Source organism: Anser cygnoides, chromosome 5 (assembly GCF_040182565.1).
Source record: "Anser cygnoides isolate HZ-2024a breed goose chromosome 5, Taihu_goose_T2T_genome, whole genome shotgun sequence".
In the NCBI taxonomy this organism is placed as follows: Eukaryota; Metazoa; Chordata; class Aves; order Anseriformes; family Anatidae; genus Anser; species Anser cygnoides.
Window position 1 is genome coordinate 59,487,739 of NC_089877.1, and position 21,758 is coordinate 59,509,496.

Consider the following 21,758-nt stretch of genomic DNA (forward strand, 5'->3'; position numbering starts at 1 on the left):
TCTAAAAGTTGAGGGCAAAATAAATATGCAAACGGTATTTCTCATTAAAGTCTATTTATTACACTTGTCAGGGCTGGAAAATTCGAGAAATATTTTGATGACTGAAGGACAAACTGCTGTCAGCCTTTAGGATGACGCGTTAGCCCTATAAAACACGTAATTTTCTTTTTTTTTTTTCAGAGGTTCCCGAGGTGCGCACCGCTCCGCCCCAATGCCACCTAATGGCGGCGCTCCCCCACCTGCCACACGCCCCTTCCTGCGCATCACTTCCCGCCCCGCCGCCCAGCGCATAAAATGGCGGCCGGCGGGGCGGGCGGGGCGGCCAATGGGGTGGCCGGGGAGGGCTGCGGGGGCGGGGCTCGCAGCAGGCGGGGCTCGCCGCGTGCGCCGAGGTGAGGGGCGGAGGGGGGGCGCTGAGGGAGGCGGTGGGGACGCTGCGGAGGGGCGACGGGGGAGAGGTCCCGGGGCAGCGCTGCCTCTCGTCTTCCCTCAGCCCGAGCTCTTCTCTAGCTGTGTGGTAGCGCTGGTGTCCGTGCTGTTGAGGTCCTGTGAATAAAACCACGCGTGTCCGTGCCGGTGCTCGGGGGGGCTATCACAGCCCGGGCTGTTTTGGGGAGCTCCAAGTGTCCTGAGGGGGGCTCTGACCCGAGGCTGCACCCAGCCTGCCAGAGTTTTTTTTTACCTTTGGGGGGAAAAAGGGGGAAGAAACTCGTTTTCTGTTCTTGAAGAGCAAAAGAGTACTTAAACTACTGTCGAAGATGTAATGTTTATGCCCTTGCATGATGATTTGTATAACCAACGGGTATTTTGAAATACACTGTCTTACAAAACTGAACTTTTTCCTGTGGAATATCGGGAGTGGAATTGTTAATGTTGAGTCACGTTAAGGACTATCACGGTTATAACACTATCATTCCAAATTCACTTTCACTACAAACTTATATTCAGAAGGATCCAGAAATGTGAGATCTTCTCTTAGTATGCCACGTTTTGGGTCTGTAAAAAGTTTATTCTGGCAATTAAGCCGTGTTTATGCCTTTTATTCCTTAATATTTCAGTTGAATTTTCTGTTGGAGGGTAATAAGATGCAGTGAAATGCGGGCACAAAGCAGCTCCTGTAGGATAACTGTAATTGTCAACAGAATAACCAAAAAGATTTCTGTTTATGTGTATCCCGAGAATTGCTTTCTATGTGCTGATTTTACAGAGTGCTTCTTTAAAGCTTACATGTAGGTTTCTGTTTATTGAAAAGTTAGAAAACAGGGTAGTTTCTTACATTTTCCTCTGAATATCTTTTTATGGGGGCTGGGAGCAGCCCTGTAGGGAAGGTAGACCTGGTCTCTTTAGCATGCTCTGTGTGTAGGCAGTGTTGTGGGGCCTGGTCAGTAGCTTTTTAAATGCCGTAAGTATAAGGTGATTTTTTTTCTTCTGCATCAGTCTTGGGAACAAGGGTCCTTTTGCTGGGCAACCCCAAGGTCTGGTCTGTACTGACTGTGTGGGAGGGAGGTCTTGTGTGAAATGACTGCTGTCATTATGTGCTGGTAGCAATTCCCAGCTGGGCTATGCAGCCTTGGCATGCGTTTACTGTAACCGTACAAACAATGTGATTTCTGAGCTTTTCTGAAAAAAAGCAAAGCTGGAGGAAATCACTGCTGCCATGCTGATGTAAATTTACCAGTGCAGACTTCTAGGGCACCATCTTAATTGGTGGGTGAAAGACATCTGTGTGGGTCAGCAACTCTGGTGCAATGACAGCTCTGTTAGAGGGCTTCACACCAGTCACAAAAAAGTGTTGAGACTTGTGAGTTAGAGACTTGGTCTGTCCAGGTTTTGGACGTAGGTGCGTTTTGTGACTGGAAAGGATTTTAGGCGTGAGCTGGGCAACGGAGGATGTAAGACAGGCAGGAAAAGTGCATTGCCTTTAGTTATGTGGGATTAGGAAGTTCAGCCTCAGATGTGTCTTTGCTCTCTTCAGGTTTTAACCCGACCCACTATCAACTTCTCCCTTAGCTCCTTCCCCTGCTTATGTTGCTGCACTGTCTCTTTTCCTTTAACACAAGCTTATATAAATCTTGCTGCTGTATTGTCCTCGCTTATTTCCTTTTGTCACCTTTTCCTTCCCTTTTCCTCCCCTCTAAGCTACTCAGGCTGCTCCTTCCTCCTGAAGCTGCAGGAAGGAAGAGCTGAGCTGCAGCCCTATGCACCTCCAAACCAAGCGGTGTTATTGCTGGTTCAGCGCAGGCTGAAGGGCACTTTGCTGACCTGCGGGTTGGTGCAGTCAGCATGTAGAGGTGAACATTATCAGCGCAGTCTGTAAAATAAGCTTAGAGCATTTCGTTTTGGGTTAAATAGGTTCGAAGGTAACTGTGATGCATGGATCTGACCAACTCTGGAGTGTTGTATTACCTTCTAAATCAAATGGGAGGAGGGAAGATTATGAAATTGTATGTAGAAGATTGTTGCTTTGTTAGATAAAGCTTTAGACTGGAAGTGAAGGATGCCTGACGCTGAAATCTTATCTTTAGTTCAAATGTCAGTAATTTGGATGAAATGCTTCTATGACATACACTTTATCAGCTGATATTTTGGTGTGAGTTTTGACTAAAAATATTTTGGTGAGAAGAAAAAAAAATGGGGGCAGACAGCTCACTGGAAAAATAAAGTAAGCCAATCTATAACACTGGCTCAAATTGCTGGATAAGTACTGAGTAGTTTCATTAGGCTGTTCTGAATGTCCCAGCTTTAGAATGTTTTCTATCCCGTTTCTAGGTCGTAGGGGATATTCAAGCATTTTCAACATTCAAAATATTTTGTAAGTAGTGGAAGGAAGCATATCTAGCTATGCAGCTGCCCATTTTGACAAGTTCACATTAATATTTTCTTAAAAACTCTTCAATCTGGCAAATTTTGGTTATTTCATTATGTCAGGTGTTCAAGTCCAGGAGGACTATTGCATTATCAAGTCTGATTTCCTTTGCAAGACAAACCATCTGTACTGCAGTTTATATCCTTTACAGGCTTTTACGTAGATTTATCTCCCCTTTTAAATGAAAATGTTTTGAGTTGACCTTAATGTTTACTTTCAAACTAAAAGTTGCAACAAATGAAGGAAAGAAAATATTTTCAAACCTATTAGTCTGTATTGGTTTTGTTATTTGAGACTTCTTGTTTTTCAGTCTTCACTGTGCCCTTATAAAGATGCTTGCTATTTTTTCATTCTCTAGTTTTTCAGCTATTCTGGTAAATGAGAACTCACTGCAAAATTAAAGGATTCTGGAAGCCCTTTTCCTGGTACAGCAACTGAAGCTGTGAAAAAGCAGAGGTGCATTAAAGTGCTCAGTTCTTACACTGGATTGAACTAACTGACTTCCAAAAAAAAAAAAAAAAGCTTTAAGATTACTTTTTTTGATATACTGTGCTTGTGTATAACAGTGATTCAATTTGAAAATGTTGAATGTCTCCTTGCATTTTCATTTTGCTTTAAGATGGAAGAATGTACATATGGTCAATATCTGTAGCCACTACTGGTATTTTTTTCAGCAGAATCTCATCTTTGTTCTTGAGTTATCAGCAACTTTTCACTCATTTCTTTCTGCAGCTAGACGTAACTATTGTGATCTTTTTCCCTCATGCCTGTTATTCCTAGGCAAAATTTTCCCATTGCTTAGCTTCCCATTAAAAGTAAGATGTAAAAGTGCTGTACGGTTGGTAAGCAGTTAAATGGGTGAACTGACAAGCCAGCAGTAAACTGAAATTGGCAGATGCTAGCTGCAGTTACGGTGGCAGTACCTGGAAATAGGAAGCTTCAGATGCTGAAGATTTTTCAATAATTTGAGGATCTTTTAGTAATAAGCGTGTACTTAGGTTTGTTGCTGTGGGAATGGTTGAGAACTGGAGTTAAGTGCTGTTGTTCCCTTGTGGAATCAGAAGGGACGAGCAGATGGCTGGGAGAGCAGGAATTCCTGTTTAGAATCATACAGGTCTTTTATGACCAAACCTGACTTACTCAAGCTTTTAAAACAATTTGTGGGGGATTTTTTGAGGTAAGTTAATTTGATTTTAGCTTATTTTAGTTTACTTGGTATGTCTCCAGGAGGTAAATCACCTGATTTTTGAAAGGTAAAAATGGATTTAAGGAAAAATGCATTTAAGTGCTTTAATATCTAAGGTAAATAATACTACGGTATGTGTATCGAATACCTTTGCTTCAGTAGCGTTTGTGCGACCCAAACGTGAGCCTCTCAGATGGAGAGGGGCATGGTTCCTCCCCCCTGTCATAACAGAAGATATAGCGATGGGTGTTTCTGGACTTCATACTTCTGGGATGCTTAAAGAACAAATACGCACGTACAAATCACTTATTTTGTGTGTGCTACTTCGTGTGTTGGTTGGAAATACCAGATCTGGATCAGGGTTGTTGTCCAGGAGTTGGATTCTGTGATCCTTGTTGGGTCCCTTGCACCTCAGGGCATTCTGTAGTTCTGCAAAGTCTGGAAGACCAAGAGCTACGAATTGATTTCACAAAACGAGACTTCAAAACAGTCTGCAGCTTAGTCTGATTTGGGAAAGAAAAAGCCACAGCGCAGTTGAATTTGAGCTGTTCTTTTCAGAGGCTTCACAGCGATAAATGAAAGCTGTGATTTTTTTTTTTTGATTTATGTCCTCATTTGAGGATCTTTGGCTTTTAAAAGGGAAAAAAGCTGGGAACTAAATGCTGTTGCTTGTAGTACTTCAGAGTTATTTCCTATGTCTTACAGTGTAAATTTAGTTTTTGTTTCTTTTTAATATCACTCTGTCGAGGAGATGATCAGCTTATCGTAAACAGATAAAAAGAGTGGAGGAATACAAAGAAGTAACGAGAAGAGTAAGCGCTCTCCGGTGGAACTGCGTGGTCCAGAGCCGAGCTGTGGGCGCTGATTGATGGAGCTGCTTGACTGGTGGTCATGGGTGACATCAAGCGGGCTGAGTGCGAAATAACACATCCTGCACGCCCTGGGAGCCCCAGCTCCATGGGGTTGGCTGCGTGTGGCTGTTTGGGGGGCACGCTCAAGCCCTTGGGTTCTTGTCCCAACAATTTCGAGGGCTTGGGGAGGGAAACCCATCGCCAGCTGGAAGGTGGGTGCTGGCTGTGTGCCTGCCTACCCTCTTGGTGCGGGTTTAGTGCCGCTTCCGAACTGCCCCGTGAGCAACTGTTGCTGGTTGGCAGGCGATTTGGTGTCCTCCAGAAAGAAATGATGAGCCTGCTTATCTCGCAGCTGCTCGCTTTTCAGTCAGCTTTCCTGTTTGTGCGGGGATGGCTGTAGGTGCCAGGCTGACGAGGCTATAAAAGTAGATAAAGTCAGCCAGACTTTTTTGCCCCCACTGTTTCAGTTGGAAACTCTTGACGGTTAAACTTGATTATAATTTCTGCTCTAAATTTTATTTATGGTCAGTTTATAGTCTTAAATTGTTGTGCCAGTATTGTTCTTGAGCAGTTCCCCTCCCTACCCAGCACTTATTCCTTTGATGTATGTGGAGATAGTGATCGTGTGCCCTCTCTGTGAGTCTCTGTCTCTGCCAAGCTATACAAGGCAAAGTATCCCAGCTACGTCTTGTAAAACAAACAGTCCATTCCCTGGATCATCTAACCCGTCCTCCTCTGCACTTGATTACAGTTTAGTTATCGAGAGATTGGCTTCAGCAATGAGTCGTGCTGGCAGCCTGCCGTGACCCTGCAAAATTTGGAGTGACTAAAGTGTTGAGAACAAGTAGGGCTTGAGAGCGGGGTTATTAAAATGCATGAAACTTTTGACTTGCCTTTTTTCCTTGTCTTGTTTTGGAGCAACGTTTTCCGCCAAAGATGCTGGAAAGGTCTTTGTGGGTCTCTGGAAAGTAAAAATTTCCTTCGTTGGTTGTAAAAAGCATGTAGTTTTTGTTGGGATTTGCCAGCACACTTGATGCTTCAGCATCTTTTATATGGAGACTGGGAGGTAAATTCTCTTCAACAGGATAGTGTCAACATAGCTCCAAGACCTTTTATTTCAGCCTCTTCCATCCCACTGTTGTCGCTTAGATGGCCTCTTTTTCCTTTTGTCCGCTACAATGCATTGAAAATTGAGCTTAGAGCATGGTAATGGTTCACCAGAGCCTGCCAGCTGCCAGGCTCTGCACAAAGGGCATGTTTTGGAAACTGACAGCCTGTGAGCTGCCACGGGCATGCAAGGATCTTCGCTTTCTCCTGTTGCTTTGATACTGGAGAGGCTCTGACAAATCATCTCGGAGTGGTGGTGTTCTGGATTAGCTGAATAGCTGTAGGATGTGGTTGGGGAGGATGCCTGAGGGAGCTGCGCGTTCCTGGGGAAGCAAACAAGGAAAACAAGGAGATGCCATTTCCCCCGCTTAGGCTCTGCAGTTTGTGCTTGCACAATGCACCTAGAGCTGGGCGCAGCAGTGTCGGCAGCGTGGTGTCACACTGTCACACACATCAGTCCTGCCTGGACAACACGGGCCACGTCTGCACCTCTGGGGGAATATTTCTGATCGGTTCACCGGCAGCATCCTTAGTGAAGATGTGAGCTGTAGTAGCTGATTTGAGCTTATTTTTTTTAAGAAAAGTATCCTGAAAGCATAATAGCCTCGTGTTTTGATGCATGTATGTACTTAAGCTAAATTACTGTTGTGAAAGAACTTCTAAAATACCCTGGTAAATAAAGCATTTTATCTTATTATAGGTATTTTGGCACTGATGTGTGGTAGCAAGAGCTATTTTTCCTGCCGTAGCTAAGTTTCTTTATATCCTTTTATTCTGGTTGCTGCTAAATTTAGGCTGAAATTTCCCAGGCTTCCTGTGGTGTAGAAACAAATTCCTTGGAAGAATTTCAGCAGAATTTACTAATCCCTGGGAAGGCTCTTCTTATTTCCAGTTTCTCATACGAGGCAAGTGGCAGTACCTAATTCAAGGGAAATAAATGCTCTTGTTTCCGAGCTACTGAAATATTCATGCAGGTGCACAATTTTTTCTCTCTGCCGTTCCCTGTAGGGTGGATCATTGGGGTTGCCCGCTTGTGTGGTGGTTTTGTTTGGTTTAAAATGGCACTGAAAGTCATCGCTCCTAGAGCCCTGTGCTGTGATCCCAGACTTGAAAGGACATTGAAGCACTCCTTGACTGGGGAATTGGAGAGTGCATCGCAGCATTACTGTGACTCCTGCGTTTTATCTGGTAGCACAGATGTTCAGAACAAGGCTTTTCTTTGAAAGTTTGCTGCTGGCTGCACTTACTCAGGCTTCTGTACCTGACTATTATGAAGTAGGCAAATGCAATCTTTGTTTCACTGATTAAGAAAGGAAAGAGTGAATGTTGCAGTTTGTTGGGAACTCCTCAGTAAGCTATTCTTCTAGGATCAGGACTGGCAAGTGTTCGAAGGCCAAGGTCTTGTCCAAATCCAGACTTCCACTCAGGTAAATAGCATCACTTCTGTCTTCCTTCCTTGTGAGATGGCCGTCTTGGTGCGTAACTCTGGTGCCAAGTCAGACACCTTGCTGTGTCCTTTAACAAAAGAAAACTGTTAGTGAGAAGGCAGGTGAGAAATAATTCAGAGGAAGCTGTGGACCTTCTCGTGGCTGATAACAGTTGTGTTGTGGAAGTGTGAGCAGAGACAAACGTGACGCTGCACCCAGCAGCACATCACACCCCGCGCGTCTGCTTTGCACCAGCGCTGCTGGCTCTGTGCAGAGGGCTGAGTTCCCTCTCCCCTGCCCTGTGCTGGTGGTTACGAAAAGTGTCTGCAGTGGGAGGTGCTCACAGGAGAAAGGAAATGACTTCTCTACGGTTGCTGTGGTTGGAGAAAAGCACAAATACACAAGGCTGAGACTTGGATTCCCTTCGAGGTTTGCAGCGGGCTGGCTGAATAGCCGTGGTGGTGTTACAGGCACCGGGACACGAAGGCACTGCGCTGTGAAGCTGGGAGCTGCCAGGCGTGCCCTGGAGCTGTGAGCACTGCTGTTAGCACAGCACCCGGACTGTGCAGGCTGCGGGAGCTGCTGGGTGCACATCGTCAGCCCTGTGGTTTGCCTGTGGGTGTCAGCTGGCACCCCACGTCCCTCCCTGGGTGAGAGGTTGTTAGAGAAAGGGTCGGTGACACAGAACCAGCTGCGATTCCCTGCTGGACAATTCTTCTTGTTTTAGAAGGTGATGTGGGTGCTTCACCACAGGTGTTGTGTGCGTGCTGGGCTAGAGGGCACTTCAGGTGCTGACTGTGCCTGGGGGAGAAGGAAGGAGCTGTGGGCATGAGCTTACCTTGGATGTTTGCTCTGGTCCAAACACCAGGGCCCAGCACTAGGATGATTTTCCTGGCAGCTCTTGCCTGTCCCCTGGAATCCCTCTGAGGCTGTGGAGTTTCACCTGTTCAGAGGCTGTGAGTGTGCAATTCCCGCATAGATCTGCCTTCGCAGGGAATTCTTACATACAGCGTTGTTTCCAAAAGTAAAGTGAAGGAGAATAAATATCATCTGTAAGATAAATGTCCCGGTAACAATATCTGTCTGCAGTTTAACCTTTCCTTGGGAATGTTTTGCATCTGCCTTTCTAAAATAGGATTGCTTCTGCTGCAGCATCCCTCAGCTTGGTCTGGGAGGAGCCAAGAAATGAGAGAGAGCATCTCTTATCCTCCTGTTACTCAGCCTTCTCCTTTTGCTGGAGCACCTCAACACATGGATGCAGTTACAGCTTCTGCCTGGTGAGGTCACTTCTAGGAAACCTCCCTCGATGATCAGATCTCCATTGGATCCAGCTGCTCACCTGAGCTTGAGTTTGGTGGCAGAGAGCTCACTTTGCTGCCTCTCTGTTAGTAGGTCTGTGTCAATAGCATGGGAGCAGATAAACAGAGATTAAAAATGGAAAACCCTCAAATTTATTTGGAATAAGGGTTGATACATGTTCTGGAGTAGGTAGCTTAGCTGTCTGAGCATCAGATTTTAGTAATTTTGATGTAAATTTGAAGTCAAAATAAATAATTTGAGCATTTTTACAATTTGTATAATGTTTTCTGGCTTAAATTATTTTTACATTTATTTGTCCATCCAGTGGATATCGGGTTGTTCTACACTTAAATTTTCTCTTGGTTCATGAATTTTTATCATTAAGCTTTCAGTCACTGAAGTTTAAATACTGATTCGTTGTACTTTGAACCTGAAGGCATGCCTAAATTTTTAAAATCTTCACCTGCCTCCCCCATATTTTTGTAGTGTTGGATACAAAATCAGAATAGGTCTTACTATTTTGAATGCAAAATCTTACACCAACAAACTTACTCAAAAGTTTTGTTTTAATGGAGATATTAAAAAAAATGGAGATATTCAAACTGTGGATTTTGATTTCTGCTTTTAAAATCAAGCTTAGTCAAATCCAAAAGCTGTTCTCTCTGTGGATATCTGGTATAGTTGAAAAAGAGGCTTTGTTCCTGTACTGCCATGAACGTTTGCTTATGCCCTCCAAAGATGAGTACGCAAATGCTATAGTTTCCTTTTCTGTTGTTGCTAATTCTTAAAGCCTAAAGCAGGGAGTTCCTGTGATGTTTTCCCTTTGCTCTCTCCTTGTTCTGATTCATATTTTTTCCTCTCAGCAGTACTGGTATTTAAGACTTATGTCCTTGGTTCTCTGTCCCAGCTACAGATTCCATTTCTGAACAGGATTGTGGCCCTGAAGTCTGTGTTGGAGGGAAGGTAGGATGAAATGGAGCTCATGGGATGCAGAAAGTTCATTAGCTCTGCTGTGGTTTTTTGTTCTTTTCATAGACTTGGGCAGTCATTTTTATCTCTTTTCCTACTTTCTGTTCCCTTGATGTAATATTTTTCTCTGTGCTACAGATGCAAAATTGAGGAGTTTTTCCTTGCCATGCTTTATTTGGAACCTAGACGTAGCTGATATGAAAGGATGAAATAATTCTGGCAGTTTACATCTTGTCTCTGCACTTCAGTATAGCCTCTTGTGCATCTTACTCCCTTCCTGCGTGGTGGGCTGAATGCTGTTCTCTTTGCCTTAAAAATGGCTCTGTGGGAATGCTGGAAAAACACCTTATCTTGCTGCTTTGGTAAAAATAACAAAATCAGCTACGGGAGCTTGTATCCTGCAGAAATTATGCATGCCTGATGGGGTTTCTGCGCTTCCCCTCAGCGCTTAGATCGTTTGGCTGATCCATCTTCTGCTGTGAAGTGGTGCCAGCGAGGAGAGGTCTCCTAAGACGTTTTGCATTAGTGAAGTGCAGCGTGCTAATGCGTCTCCTCCACCAACGCTGTGCTTTGCATTTTAAAACAAACCCGCAAAGCACACGTAGCTTTGCCTGCGTGAATTGCCTTCACTGTCCAGGGCTTCAGGTTTATTCCTCATTTGTTCTTGAACTTTCAATAATCATAAAAATGAAGGGAGGGCCTCTTTGCATTGTTTATAGTAGGAAAGAGCAGTGCAAGATTTCATCTACTGCTGTTCAAATCCCTTGCTATTTTTGGTATTTGACCTCTGCAGAGAAGATTGCCAAACCTACAGGTTGTTTTCATTTTTATTATGCGCTTCTCTTACAAGTTACTCTCGTGTATTGGCTAAATCTTTGGGGTGAAGTTCCATTCCTTCCACGTTTCCTGTGGTGGTTTTCAGAGGTAATTTTATGTTCCTATATGCTGTTGAGCTAATGTTCCCTTTCAGAATTGAGACCTATGCAATTTCACAGCATCTCATGTGCAAAACTAAAAGGAGAAGGAAAATTACTTATGAATTGCTGATTTATTTTTTCAAAAGCTTTTTGGATTATAAAGGACTTGGGAGCCTGTTGGCTTGAGTTTAAACTGTGATGTTTGGAGTGGTAAACAAAGAGCCCAGCAGTACGTGCTCAGACAAAATGAGAGGTTTAGTTAAAGGGTGGCTTTGCCTTGTTCGGAGTGCAGGTGAGGGGTGCAGCAGCAGTTACAGATGAGGAGTGGCACCACTGCGGATGGCGGTGGGCGCTTGTTTCAGGAGCAGGTGACTGGCGATAGCCAGACGCTGCAGCCAGTGCATGTACTTGTGTAAATGCACGTGGTATTTATTGCTTTCCTGGCACGTCAACAGCGCTGCATTTTGTCTGTGGTAAGACTGTACTTGGTAGGCCCAGACTGTGGGCCACTGAGTTGGAATAAGGGAAGAACCTGAATTTAATTGACTGCCTTATGCCCAGAGCACCAGCCAAAAACTCTTCTTTTTCCAAGGTCTCTCTCCCTTTCCTGCTGAGACAGGAGCAGTTGAAGAGCAAGCTCTCTTCTGCACAGCCTCTGAGCCCTACAGCTTGTGAAACTGATCCCTGTGATTGGTGATTGTGCCTTGTCCAAACCGTGCCACGCTGCGGAGAGGCTGACCTTGCAGGAGGTTGCTCGGTGACCGACCCAAACCAGGTGCCAGGGTTGTCGAAGTCAGAGTGCGCTAGGCTAAGCGTGCTTCCCTCCTGCAGCGCAGAGCAGTGTGTGCTCTGAAAGTGGCAGCACTCCAATGCTTAGTTATCTCCTATTGTGTTTGGAAGACCATTGTTTCCTATTTGTCTCATAAATTTAACAGAGATCCTATTCCTGCCATTTAAACTTTCCCATCAAAATACAACAGTGACTTCCCCTCCTGCAGAGGAAGGGCTGGCAGCTACACCCTGAAGTTTGAGCATGAGCTGTTTATATAACCTTCAATCACAATTTCATAATAGTCTGAAGACTTTCTTGCTCAGGCAGACATTTTCTGGGGTTTTTAGCAAAAACCTGGCTGCCATCAAATGCACTATTACAGCTTCTTAGTTGTTGCAGTGGAAATAGGATTGAGAACTGTACCCTCCAGCCTCCTGATGATATATAAATTGCACATCTATCTGGAAAATATGAAGAGCGTTTGCTGGTACTTTAACCTAGCTGTACCTGCGTCATTTGGGAGTGAAAGCTTAGGAGCTATCTTGGGCTAATTTTATTTCCCAGCGAGTATTATTAAATCTGAATGAAACATGGCTTTGCAGTCTGGCCTTTCACAACTTCCGAGAACCTGCAGAATTCCCTCACCCTCCTCTGACGTCAAAGCCCTGACATGAGAGTTGCAGAAGCTGCTCCCTGAGTAATCTTCCTCTATCACAGCCAGTAATATTGAACAACTGCAGCCTTCTTTCCAAATGGACAGCGTTTGTCAGGAACGTGTCTGAGCTTACTTGGCCTTTTGAGTATAGAAAAAGGTCTCAATATTTTGAGCTTGAAGCTTCGGTCGGTCTGGAAAAGTACCTTTTTCTAACAAAGTTTACAGACCCCACCCCAAATTTTCTGTAAGCATGGCAGTGCATGATAGCTTGTTTATAAAAACTCCTTTCTCCACATGCAAGCACTTGCTTGGAAACTGCATTTTATTGGAAGCTTCTGTTGTGATTCTTCAGGCTGATTGGATTCTTCAGATTAAGTAAAAGTTGACATTATTAATAACACTGTTAATAATAAAATGTTCTAAATTTTTAAATTTATTTTTTAATTAATTTACATGGAATTTTAATAGTTTTGTAATTTTCTTGCAGTTTTGTCTCTTGACATCGTGTTATGATCTTTGAGGTACTTTAATTAGCCTGACAAAAACACTGTACAGTGCTACATGGTGATTTTTCAGAAGTGAAGTTCAACAAATCCAGATAAAATTGGGCCTTAGCCTTGCATGTAGCTGAGCAAGCAGCGTTTGACAGCGGTCTGCTTTTGGTTCTGCTAAAAGCTTGTTCCATTTGAGGACAGACCAGGAAAAGTGGGTAAGAAGTAGGCTTCTTGGGTAGGTTGTACGCGGGCTAATGCCAGAAAACATGTTGAAATTCTTCTTGGAGGGGAAAGGAGTTTCCACAGGATGTCTGCATTTTATGGCAAAAATTACTTGTAGATGTGCTCTGAAAAGCAGCTTTGATGTAGGAGATTAACCTGGGACCTTGTTGTCGGGATATTACCAAGTTGAATAGTCTCGGCACATTATTTGTGACTTGGGAATTAAGCTTTTATGAGTGTGTCTACTTAAGCTGTTTTTTAAGAATTTGCTCATTTGTCACACGGTGTGATGAATATCTGTATGTGCCTAACAGGAGCAGGGAAAGCAGAACCTTGAAACTACCAACAACAGGGTAAAAAAAAAAAAAAGGCAGATTTGTCATGGCAACTTTTCCTTTGTTGCTGGTCTCTCTTGGAACATTAAAATGATTTGCCAAGACCAAGGAATCGTGGCAACTTGCTCGTTCCATCCCTAAAAATCCAGCCTGAAGAATTGGGAGAAAAAATAGATAGGACAGCTGGAAAAGTTGGAGGATCTCTTCCTGCATTTTGGCCTGCCTGAGTTCTCTTTGGTTTCTAACTGGACATTCTCAAGAAGAATCCATCTGTGTATGTGCTGGGCACTGGCCTGGTTCTTAAGGCAATAAGGAGATTTTTGAACACTGCTTTACCCACATTTACGTTAGCTGAAATACCTGTACAAGTGAGAACTTCAGAGTTGACCCCCCGAACTTACTCTGATTCCTTTTTTTTTAATGCAAAAGAGCAGTCTAATTGACCCTGTAGTTTGAACAGGAATCATCCATGTGGATGGTTATGCCTCCTTTCCATGCCCCAGCTACATCTTTTTGTTGAAAAACGGTCAAAGTTTGTGAACCCTGATAAGGTTCAGAACACAGGGTCTGAAACCACCTGCTGTTTGTGGTGGTAAGTGCTCCATGTCAATTGAAATGTTTCAGTACTTTTTCTGACTCTAAACGGATGGAAGCCTTCACCGCAGTTGCAGAATTAAGTTTTCCTTTGTGCTGCAGGAAGGAGGACTTTTATTTTCCCAAGGACTCCACGTTCTTTATATGTGAGGACTGAGAGAATATGCTTGAATGTTGTTTTTGCTTTGTAAAATTTTATACTTCTGTATATCACTGAAATACTGTCTGTTTCTAGAAGAATTCAGTAATGCCAGACGAAGAGCTGCCTCTGAAGGAAAGATTTTTCATATCCAGTTGCGCTAAAAAAAAAAAAGGCTATGCATTTTTTCTTTAGGAGTCCCAAAACACGTGTGGGCTCTTAGGAGAATTGACAAAAATGCCAAAGGTGCTCAGCTTCTGTGAATTGTGGTGGTGTCCTGCCGCCCGTCTAGGTGGTCCATGGTATGCTTACTGGTGTTGGTGTGTGTCATTGGGCACCTGAGCACTTGTACAGTTTATCTCATCTGGCCATTTCAGGCTATAGTTCTTAATTTTGCTTTGTTCTATGCCTACGCTTTGTGTGGCTCCCAGCAGAGAAGTTGACCCAGGAAGTCTTTGCGGTTGTCCTGGTGGGGTTGTTTGTGAGCTGTGCCTGCTAGCAGACAGAATTGTTCTTCAGGTGGTGATGATGCCTTTGTCTTTCCACTTGTGGAACATCGCTTTGCTGTTTACCTCAGAAAAACAATAAAGCAAATGTAGCTAAATGACTCTTAAAACATTCACAAACAGACTATGTAATCTTTGAAGGGGATTATATGATGTAGTGCTTACAGTCAGGAGAGACTGAGCTCCTTTACTTGGGAAACCCGTGCTGGTTTTCTGTTTCTGTAAATGAAGTTGTAGGCAGAGTATCAGGATAATCAGATTTGATTTCATACATTACCTTTGTGCAAGAAACTTTTTCATATATATATTTAAAGCTAATATTTCAGAATTTTATAATTAAAACTCATCTTGGGTTTTATTTATTGCAGATTTCTGACAACCTCAGGAACAGCATTTGAGATGTCTGCACTCGAGAAGATTGAGGAGCAGCTCGCTCGTCTGCGCATAGCGAAGCGGTCTGTGCTGAGGGAGGAACCCGCCTACTTACTGGACATAGACGTTTCCCGCTCTGCCCCGTCTGAGAGCAGTCGCTGTGTGGCAGTTTCGTGTTCCAATCAGTCCATTAGGCTATACAACAGAGAAACATTAAACTTCCTGCGGGAGTACAGTAGCCGTCCTGGGATGCTTAATGGAGTCAGGTTTGCACACACGTGTGACAGCCTGGTGTTTTCTGCGTGCAGCGATGGCACAATAAAATGTTGGGATATCCGTTTAGCAACTCAGAAGGCTGTGCAGATATTTAGTGGCTATCCTTCCAACGTCTTTATCAGTTTTGATATCAATTGCAGTGATCTCATAATTTGTGCTGGAACAGAAAAGGTTGAAAAGGATACGTTTCTGGTGTTTTGGGATGCAAGAGGCAACACAGACTGTGCCAGCACGACTAAAGAACCCTTGGGAGTCTATTCTGAAAGTCACAATGATGATGTCACCAAAATTTGTTTTCATCCTGTCAAACCTAGTTGGGTAGTTTCCGGGTCAACTGATGGGTTGGTTAATGTGTTTGACATCAACAAGGACAACGAAGATGATGCTTTGATATCAACTTGCAATTCAGATTCATCGATAAGTTTTATTGGCTGGTCCGGGAAAGGTTACGAACAGATCTACTGCATGACACATGACGAGGGATTTTGTTGGTGGGACCTTGCTCAGTTAGATACTGAAGAGCCCATAACTCTGCTGCGCATTCTGGACGTCAGAGACACGGTCTGTATTGAGAATGACAGCTTAAATTACCTGGTAGGTGGTGTGTACCACGAAAAGGCAGACAAACTCTTTCTTATTGGAGGAACATCAACAGGAAAAATTCACCTGCTGAGCTGCGGCGCTGATGGGCTGAGCCTGGTGGGCACCCTTTGTGGAGGACACTCTGCCACCGTTCGCTCTTTCTGCTGGAACCTGGCAGACGAGTCGCTGCTGACGGGCGGAGAGGATGCTCAGCTGCTGCTCTGGAGGCCCGGAGCTGTGGAAAGGTCCCTCACAAAGAAAGAGACTATGAAGATTGCTTCCTCTGTGCAGAAGAGAGTCAGAGTTCACAACAGCTCCCTCAAGAGCAGGAAAAAGTGAAATTCTGAAAATGGGAGCCTGCTCCGTGGAGTTCTTCCATTTGTTTAGGCTCCTGGGCAATACGTGGCCGTTGTTTTATTTGGAGGTGCTCTGTGGAAAGAACTCTGATGCTCGAATTCTGCTTGGGAATGTACATCAGTCATCAGATGAATGCCGTTTTTTTTAAAAAAAAAAAAAAAGATCCTAATATTAATCTGAAAAGAGTAAATGTTTGCTCTTTAGTTCTTGAACAATAGATCTTAAATCATGTTATATAAAAAGACTTTTTTTTATGGTTGTTTAATGTCTCAGCCAACATATTTAATGCGTAATATAGGCCTGTGGCTTGCATAATTTGTTACTTTCCCGGTGAAATTCCCTGGCATGTTCTTAAAAGCTTTTGTATCTCAAGCTGTGTTTTTCTTTCTTTACAGAGAACTTAATGAAATTGTTCAATATATTAAAAGATTTTATGTCACTTCTGAACGCTGGAGGGAATTACTTCTTGATGAAACAGAAAATAAGTCCTGTTCTTGCATTGTCATATTCCTGGTTTGTAACAGGCTCATAAAGCAGCACTTGACAGAGCCATCTTTTCCATATCAAAGATACAAATGTATTCAACTAAACAGGAATATGCTATTCCACACAGCTAATTTTTTCAAGTGTATGAGAAGTCTTAAACTGGTGTTATTTAGGGCGTATTTCCTGCATGAAAATACCCAAGGATCTCCCCAGCAGCATTTACTCTTCCTGGTAAGTGCATCTCAGGGGGCGCACCTGGAAGATGGGAGATGTTCAGCGAGTTAAAAATGGGCATAGTTATACCAGTTATGCGTAAAATCCCCAGTCCTGCATTTGAAATCATCTAGTGTCATGTGCTGGGTGGGAACGGTAAAACCCAAAGGGGACACTGCCTTCTGAGAATAGTTACTGAGTAACAGACTGATACGGGGGAGCTTTAGCAAAGCCTTTTAGAAGTCAGTGCCTGTCCTTTAAGAAGTAGTTCTCTTTGCAGAGTTTATGCATCTCTCTCTGTGATACGTCTGACTGCTTTGTTTCAGTGTTCCATCAAAGAGCTATTAAGTGTTGCAAAAATTGCCCAGTTCTGAAAGGGCCGAGTTTTTTTTGCTTATTCTGCTCCCCTGGCAGCCTGCGAACTGTGTATCTGGCTCTGCACACACAATTACTGTCAGCCTTCTGAGCGCTGCTGCAGTCAGATTTCGGGTGGTAATTACATTGAATTGAACATATGGGAGCCACAACTGGAAACAGCAGAAGAGTATTTAAGGATTGTGATGTTACAGAACAGCTGGCAAAAGAAGAGAGAGGTTTGTTCATGTGAGCCTGGACAGGTGATTCTTCTACAAGTTATAAATGTCAGATGCCAGGCTTGGAGGATGAGCTTGGAGTTCAAAAACTGTTTCTGAAGTACAGAGGATACCTCCAGTGTACGGTCACGGCTGTGCTGAAGATGCCTTAATTATCTATGGAAATGAATCCCCTTCACACACAAGCACCAAGTTTCCACATGGTGTGTTTTGCAAGCTGTTAATGCCCTCCAGCCACAGCTGTGCATCCATCGTTGTTCTGGGTCTGCCTGTTGGTAATTAAGATGTGATTCAGTTTGCTTTTCTTCCTGCTGGTTATTTAAATGTGCAGCTTCAATTCAGAAGTCACATCTCTCTGAACTTTATTTTTTTTAAACTTGTGTTAAATTCAAGTTACATCAACATCCTTATACATGAAAGATCACCAGAGTCTGTTGCTTTCCAAATTACTTCATGCTATTTTGAGACCCCTTGGGCAGTGTCATGGTTGTGATTCACCTGTACCATGTGCCCTTTCAGGTGTCTTTTCCTCTTGGTCACAGGTTATTGCCAGTTTCTGTGGACCTATTGGTTTTGTAACCGAGTGGGCCAAAAGATTCAGACCCCTCTGAATTCACCTCAGTGGTCAGATGTGGATGTGGGTTGGTACCAGCACCAGCAGTTGGAGGTGGGAAGCTAAAGGATTTTTCCGAGACCTATTTCATTGCAGATATGATGTACAGCTTGGTTTTTGTGTTTACCCGCCCTTTTCTTGGTATTTTGACACAGTCTGTGGAGTAAGGATTTCTTCTTGAATAAAATGATGTGTTGTAGAAATGCAGAGAGAGCGCTTTGGGTGCTTTCTTTGAAGTGTCTGAGAGATCATTTGTGTGTGCTGCCAGCGGTATCTCAGTGAGAGCAGTGGAGATGGAAGTTACGGGACTGCCATGTTTGAAGTTTGCAACCTCTCTCTGAAGTTAATTTCTATATTAATTTGATCCATAACAATTCCATACCCATCACAGTAGTTAATTTCTATATTAAATTGATCCAACAAATCCATACCATCACAGTTAAGCCATGATAAGTTCTCCCTGTTATGAACGTGACTTCTGCAAACAGTGGGAGGGGAAAAATGTGTGTATTTATCTCAAAATCCTGCAAAAGCACAGCAGCTGGCAGGAGACTTGGGCTTGTGTTGCCCTTGAAAATGCTTGATTGTTCTTAGTTTTCTTTTGTGTTGACTTAACCTGAAATTAATATCCACTAACAACTAATTAGTGCTGTGTGCTTTTGTGAACTGAAACTTTCTTAAAGCACAAGCAGAATGTGTCTGGAATCATACAAATAACAGACCTGAAGTGCGGCAGGTTAACTTGTCTGGGTGCACTTCAACTCTTAGGTCAGTTTTGATGTCTGTGAGTTGACTTCAGTATTGTTAAGAAACAGATTTGACCTTTATAATTGAAACTGCAAGTAGCAGGCATTCAGAAATTGGCGTTGTATTAATTGCTTAACCCTGGGGGAAGCTATCATTCCGGAAGCAGGATCAGATTTTTTCCAGTAAATGAAAATTAAAAATCCAGATAGATTACCTGACTGAAGAAAAGTGTCTGTCTATATTCAGAGGTGACAGTAAACCCATGGTACAATATTTCTGAGCAGCAGGGGAATGTTATTTAGTGAACACATGAAAGAAAACAGATTTACTCACATCCAGCATGTTCCTAAATTTCCTCTCTGTTTAATCTTCTTTCCTCTGCAGGTGAAACCCAACACTGGCTTGCCAGCCCTCGTGCTCCTTGCATGTGAACTTCCCAGAACCAGAGAACCACAGAATGGTTGGCAGGGACCTCACAGCCCATCTACTCCCAGCCCAGGTGTGCTGGGGTTTGGTAGGGATGTGGTCATTTGCAGTTATTCAGCAGAGCTTTTATGCTTGTGAAAGAATCGACACTTCAGGTGCACCTCACAAAGCTCGTCTGTGTTTGTCATTGTTAATCTGGAATGACTTCACCCCATTCCATGAAAAACATCTCCTGTTGTTTGGCTCCTCGGTCTGTTCTGGGGGGTAGCAGTGAGTTGTGGTTTGGTGTCTGCCTGTCTGGACTGGGAGAGAGGGGCAGCAAAGGCAGGCTTGCCCCTGCCAGCCCCTGCTCCACCACAGAGTCAGACCTTCTGCCTTTGAAGTAAGTGTAACGGCTTGATGGAAGCAGGATAGGGCCTTCACTAAATTATGCACAATATAAACACCCTTCGAGCATAAAAGCCAGTTCCTGTTTGTCCCTGGGATGAGCAATTTGCCAGTGAAGCATGCAAGAGAGGCTGAAGCTGCTCCTAGGGCTGGGTGTGCTCTCAACCTCTCACGGCTCCAGGCAGCAGGGCTGCTGCTGCCGTGTTTCACAGGGCAGGGAAAAGGGGAAGGAAAGAGCGAGCGGGGAGGTGACAGAGGCGGCAATTCAGTCTGAGTTTATAAATGTCTGTTACAGAGAATCACAGGGTGGTTTGGGTTGGCAGGGACCCACAGCCCATCTAATCCCAGCCCCTGCCATGGGCAGGGACCCCTGCCCCCAGCCCCATCCAGCCTGGCCTTGGGCACTGCCAGGGATGGGGTAGCCACAGCTCCCCTGGGCCAGGCATTGTTGTACTGTGCTCCACTTCTTGGTTCCTTATCGGAATTATTTGCAGATAACCTGATCTTGTGAAGATCTTTGGTAACTTCTTGTTTTCCCTACCAGTTTACTAACCTGCAGGGGAATGGTGGGCTGACGGGAGCGGAGCGGGGTTAACTTCAGTTGCTGCTGTCATCATGGTCTGTCCTACTCCGATTTCAGCACATGCATTTCTTCAAGCTGTACGTCTTCATGCCTTTAGATCCTTTGTGATCTGTATTTTGAAAGTATTTCTACCTTTCTGGAAACTGAGTGACAGAAAATATTACTCTTCACTTTGATTCTATATACTCTTGCTGCAATTTCGACACCAATATTTTTATGGGAACACATTCTCTTTTCAATTCAATATCAATTTCAGTCTCACCCTCTCATGTTCTGAATAAAGATTTGATGCTGATAAAAATCCCATAAAGGCAGCACTCGAGCAGCCGTTGCCACAGGAAATCAGAACTGGCAATGGGAAATGCGAGGAGGGATTCAAGAGAGTTCTCTGCGCTAATTTAAAACAATCACTTGGGAAGGTTAAATATTTAATAAAAGTTTAAAAGAAAAATACGCAATTTCAGCAGATCACCAAAGGACCGTTGCATCCCAAACCTGCTATTATTGATGCTGGAAAGTACATTACGCAATAAAGCTGAAGCACAAATGCAGACTTCACTTTTCTGGATGTTTTTAATACAGGAGTTCTTAGTTACCAGTGGAGCACAAATCATGGCAACATTCACTACTTTGGACCCAGATTAAAAGCAAGAAACACACACATGCAGGTAAGAAAGCTGGAAGTGACGGTAACTCAGTCCTCATTCGGACTTCTCCATAGTGATGGAGAGCTCTGCCTATAAATTAGCGCGGTTGTTCTGATTTTTTGTTTGATACCATTCTTGCAGGTATATAAGGAGTGAAAGCATAAATTAGTAAAATGTTACAGTACCTTAAATTGTAATTATTCCTGCCACATATTATTCTTTGCAGGATGTTGTCAAGTTTGCATTCACAATTTCATGTCTCTTGCCTTAGGGAAAAATGATTTCTTCCTGCACTGTTTTTTTTCTCTGCTTATCCTATCCAGAGCAAGGGAGGACGAAATCTGGACTCTGGGCCCAAACTCTGGTTCTGTTGTGGTGTCAGTGGCTGCCCAGCTGCACGTGCCTCTGAAATAATCCCCATGTTTCAATCTGGCAGCAACGTAAGATGTTTCTTTGGCATCTCAGAGCATGCAGCACGCAGCGGAGTGCTGGGGAGGACAGCAGTCCGTGTGTGAGCTGGGCACCGTGACTTGAGAGAAATTGTGGCTGACTTGTTTTGATGATGGAAACTTTTATTTATACGTGAAGATCTCAACTACTGGTTTAAAATTATTTTACTTGGGCGTCTAGAGAATGCAGGTGCAAAATTTTTGGGATCCATTTGAAGAAAGAAGCCTCAAGACTTTACTGCACCAGTGACCTTGGTGAACTGTGTCAGTTTAGGACTGGTACGTGAGAGATCGGGAGAAGTAGGTGGGATGTCCCTTGCTATGAAGTACAGTATTGGTGTTTTTTTTTTAAGGTTTGTGTAGCTGTAGATTTGCAGTAGGATCAGAGAGTTGCATTTGCTATGCTACACTTCCTCAAAAAATGCACACCGACTATACCTGAACACACAAATTTAAAACTTATGTTACCAAATGAGCGCTTTGCTGCCAAGCAGTTGTAGGTTTCCACATCAGACCTTTTTGACAAAACTAAATGGGGAACAATTACATTTGTCATTATGCCAGCACTGCAGAGACAATACCCAGAGGGACAACGATATCTTGGATCAGCTGGGGTGGTGTTTCTGCTTGACACCCTGAATCAAAGCCTAGCTGAGGCCGGCACTACACAACCTGTTCTTTACTAGAA

The 21,758-nt window shown here is 43.7% G+C and overlaps 1 protein-coding gene and 1 long non-coding RNA gene across 4 annotated transcripts; one reads left to right on the forward strand and one right to left on the reverse strand.

The window, feature by feature from the left end:
- Positions 1–280: 280 nt before the first annotated feature.
- On the forward strand, positions 281–16,373 carry WDR89 (WD repeat domain 89). Of its 3 annotated transcripts, none has more exons than XM_048080642.2 (2): positions 281–392; positions 14,708–16,373. In XM_048080642.2, exons 1-2 carry the CDS (start codon positions 295–297, stop codon positions 15,906–15,908), a joined length of 1,299 nt encoding a protein of 432 aa, XP_047936599.2. In that variant the 5' UTR covers positions 281–294; the 3' UTR covers positions 15,909–16,373. The 3 variants fall into 3 exon arrangements, with proteins under 3 accessions (XP_047936599.2, XP_013038444.3, XP_066854577.1); XM_013182990.3 differs by lacking the exon at positions 281–392 and adding an exon at positions 412–543; XM_066998476.1 differs by lacking the exon at positions 281–392 and adding an exon at positions 10,607–10,629.
- On the reverse strand, positions 16,081–20,075 carry LOC106037194 (uncharacterized). Its single transcript, XR_007169629.2, has 2 exons — positions 19,945–20,075; positions 16,081–17,487 (listed from the first exon to the last, which is right to left on the reverse strand). It is a non-coding gene; the product is annotated as an uncharacterized lncRNA (long non-coding RNA).
- Positions 20,076–21,758: the final 1,683 nt, after the last annotated feature.

Coding starts and splice junctions, on each gene's coding strand:
- WDR89 (XM_048080642.2), top strand. CDS start 295: ATGGCGGCCGGCGGGGCGGGCGGGGCGGCCAATGGGGTGGCCGGGGAG. Junction 393..14,707: donor GGCTCGCCGCGTGCGCCGAG/GTGAGGGGCGGA, acceptor TATTTATTGCAG/ATTTCTGACAACCTCAGGAA.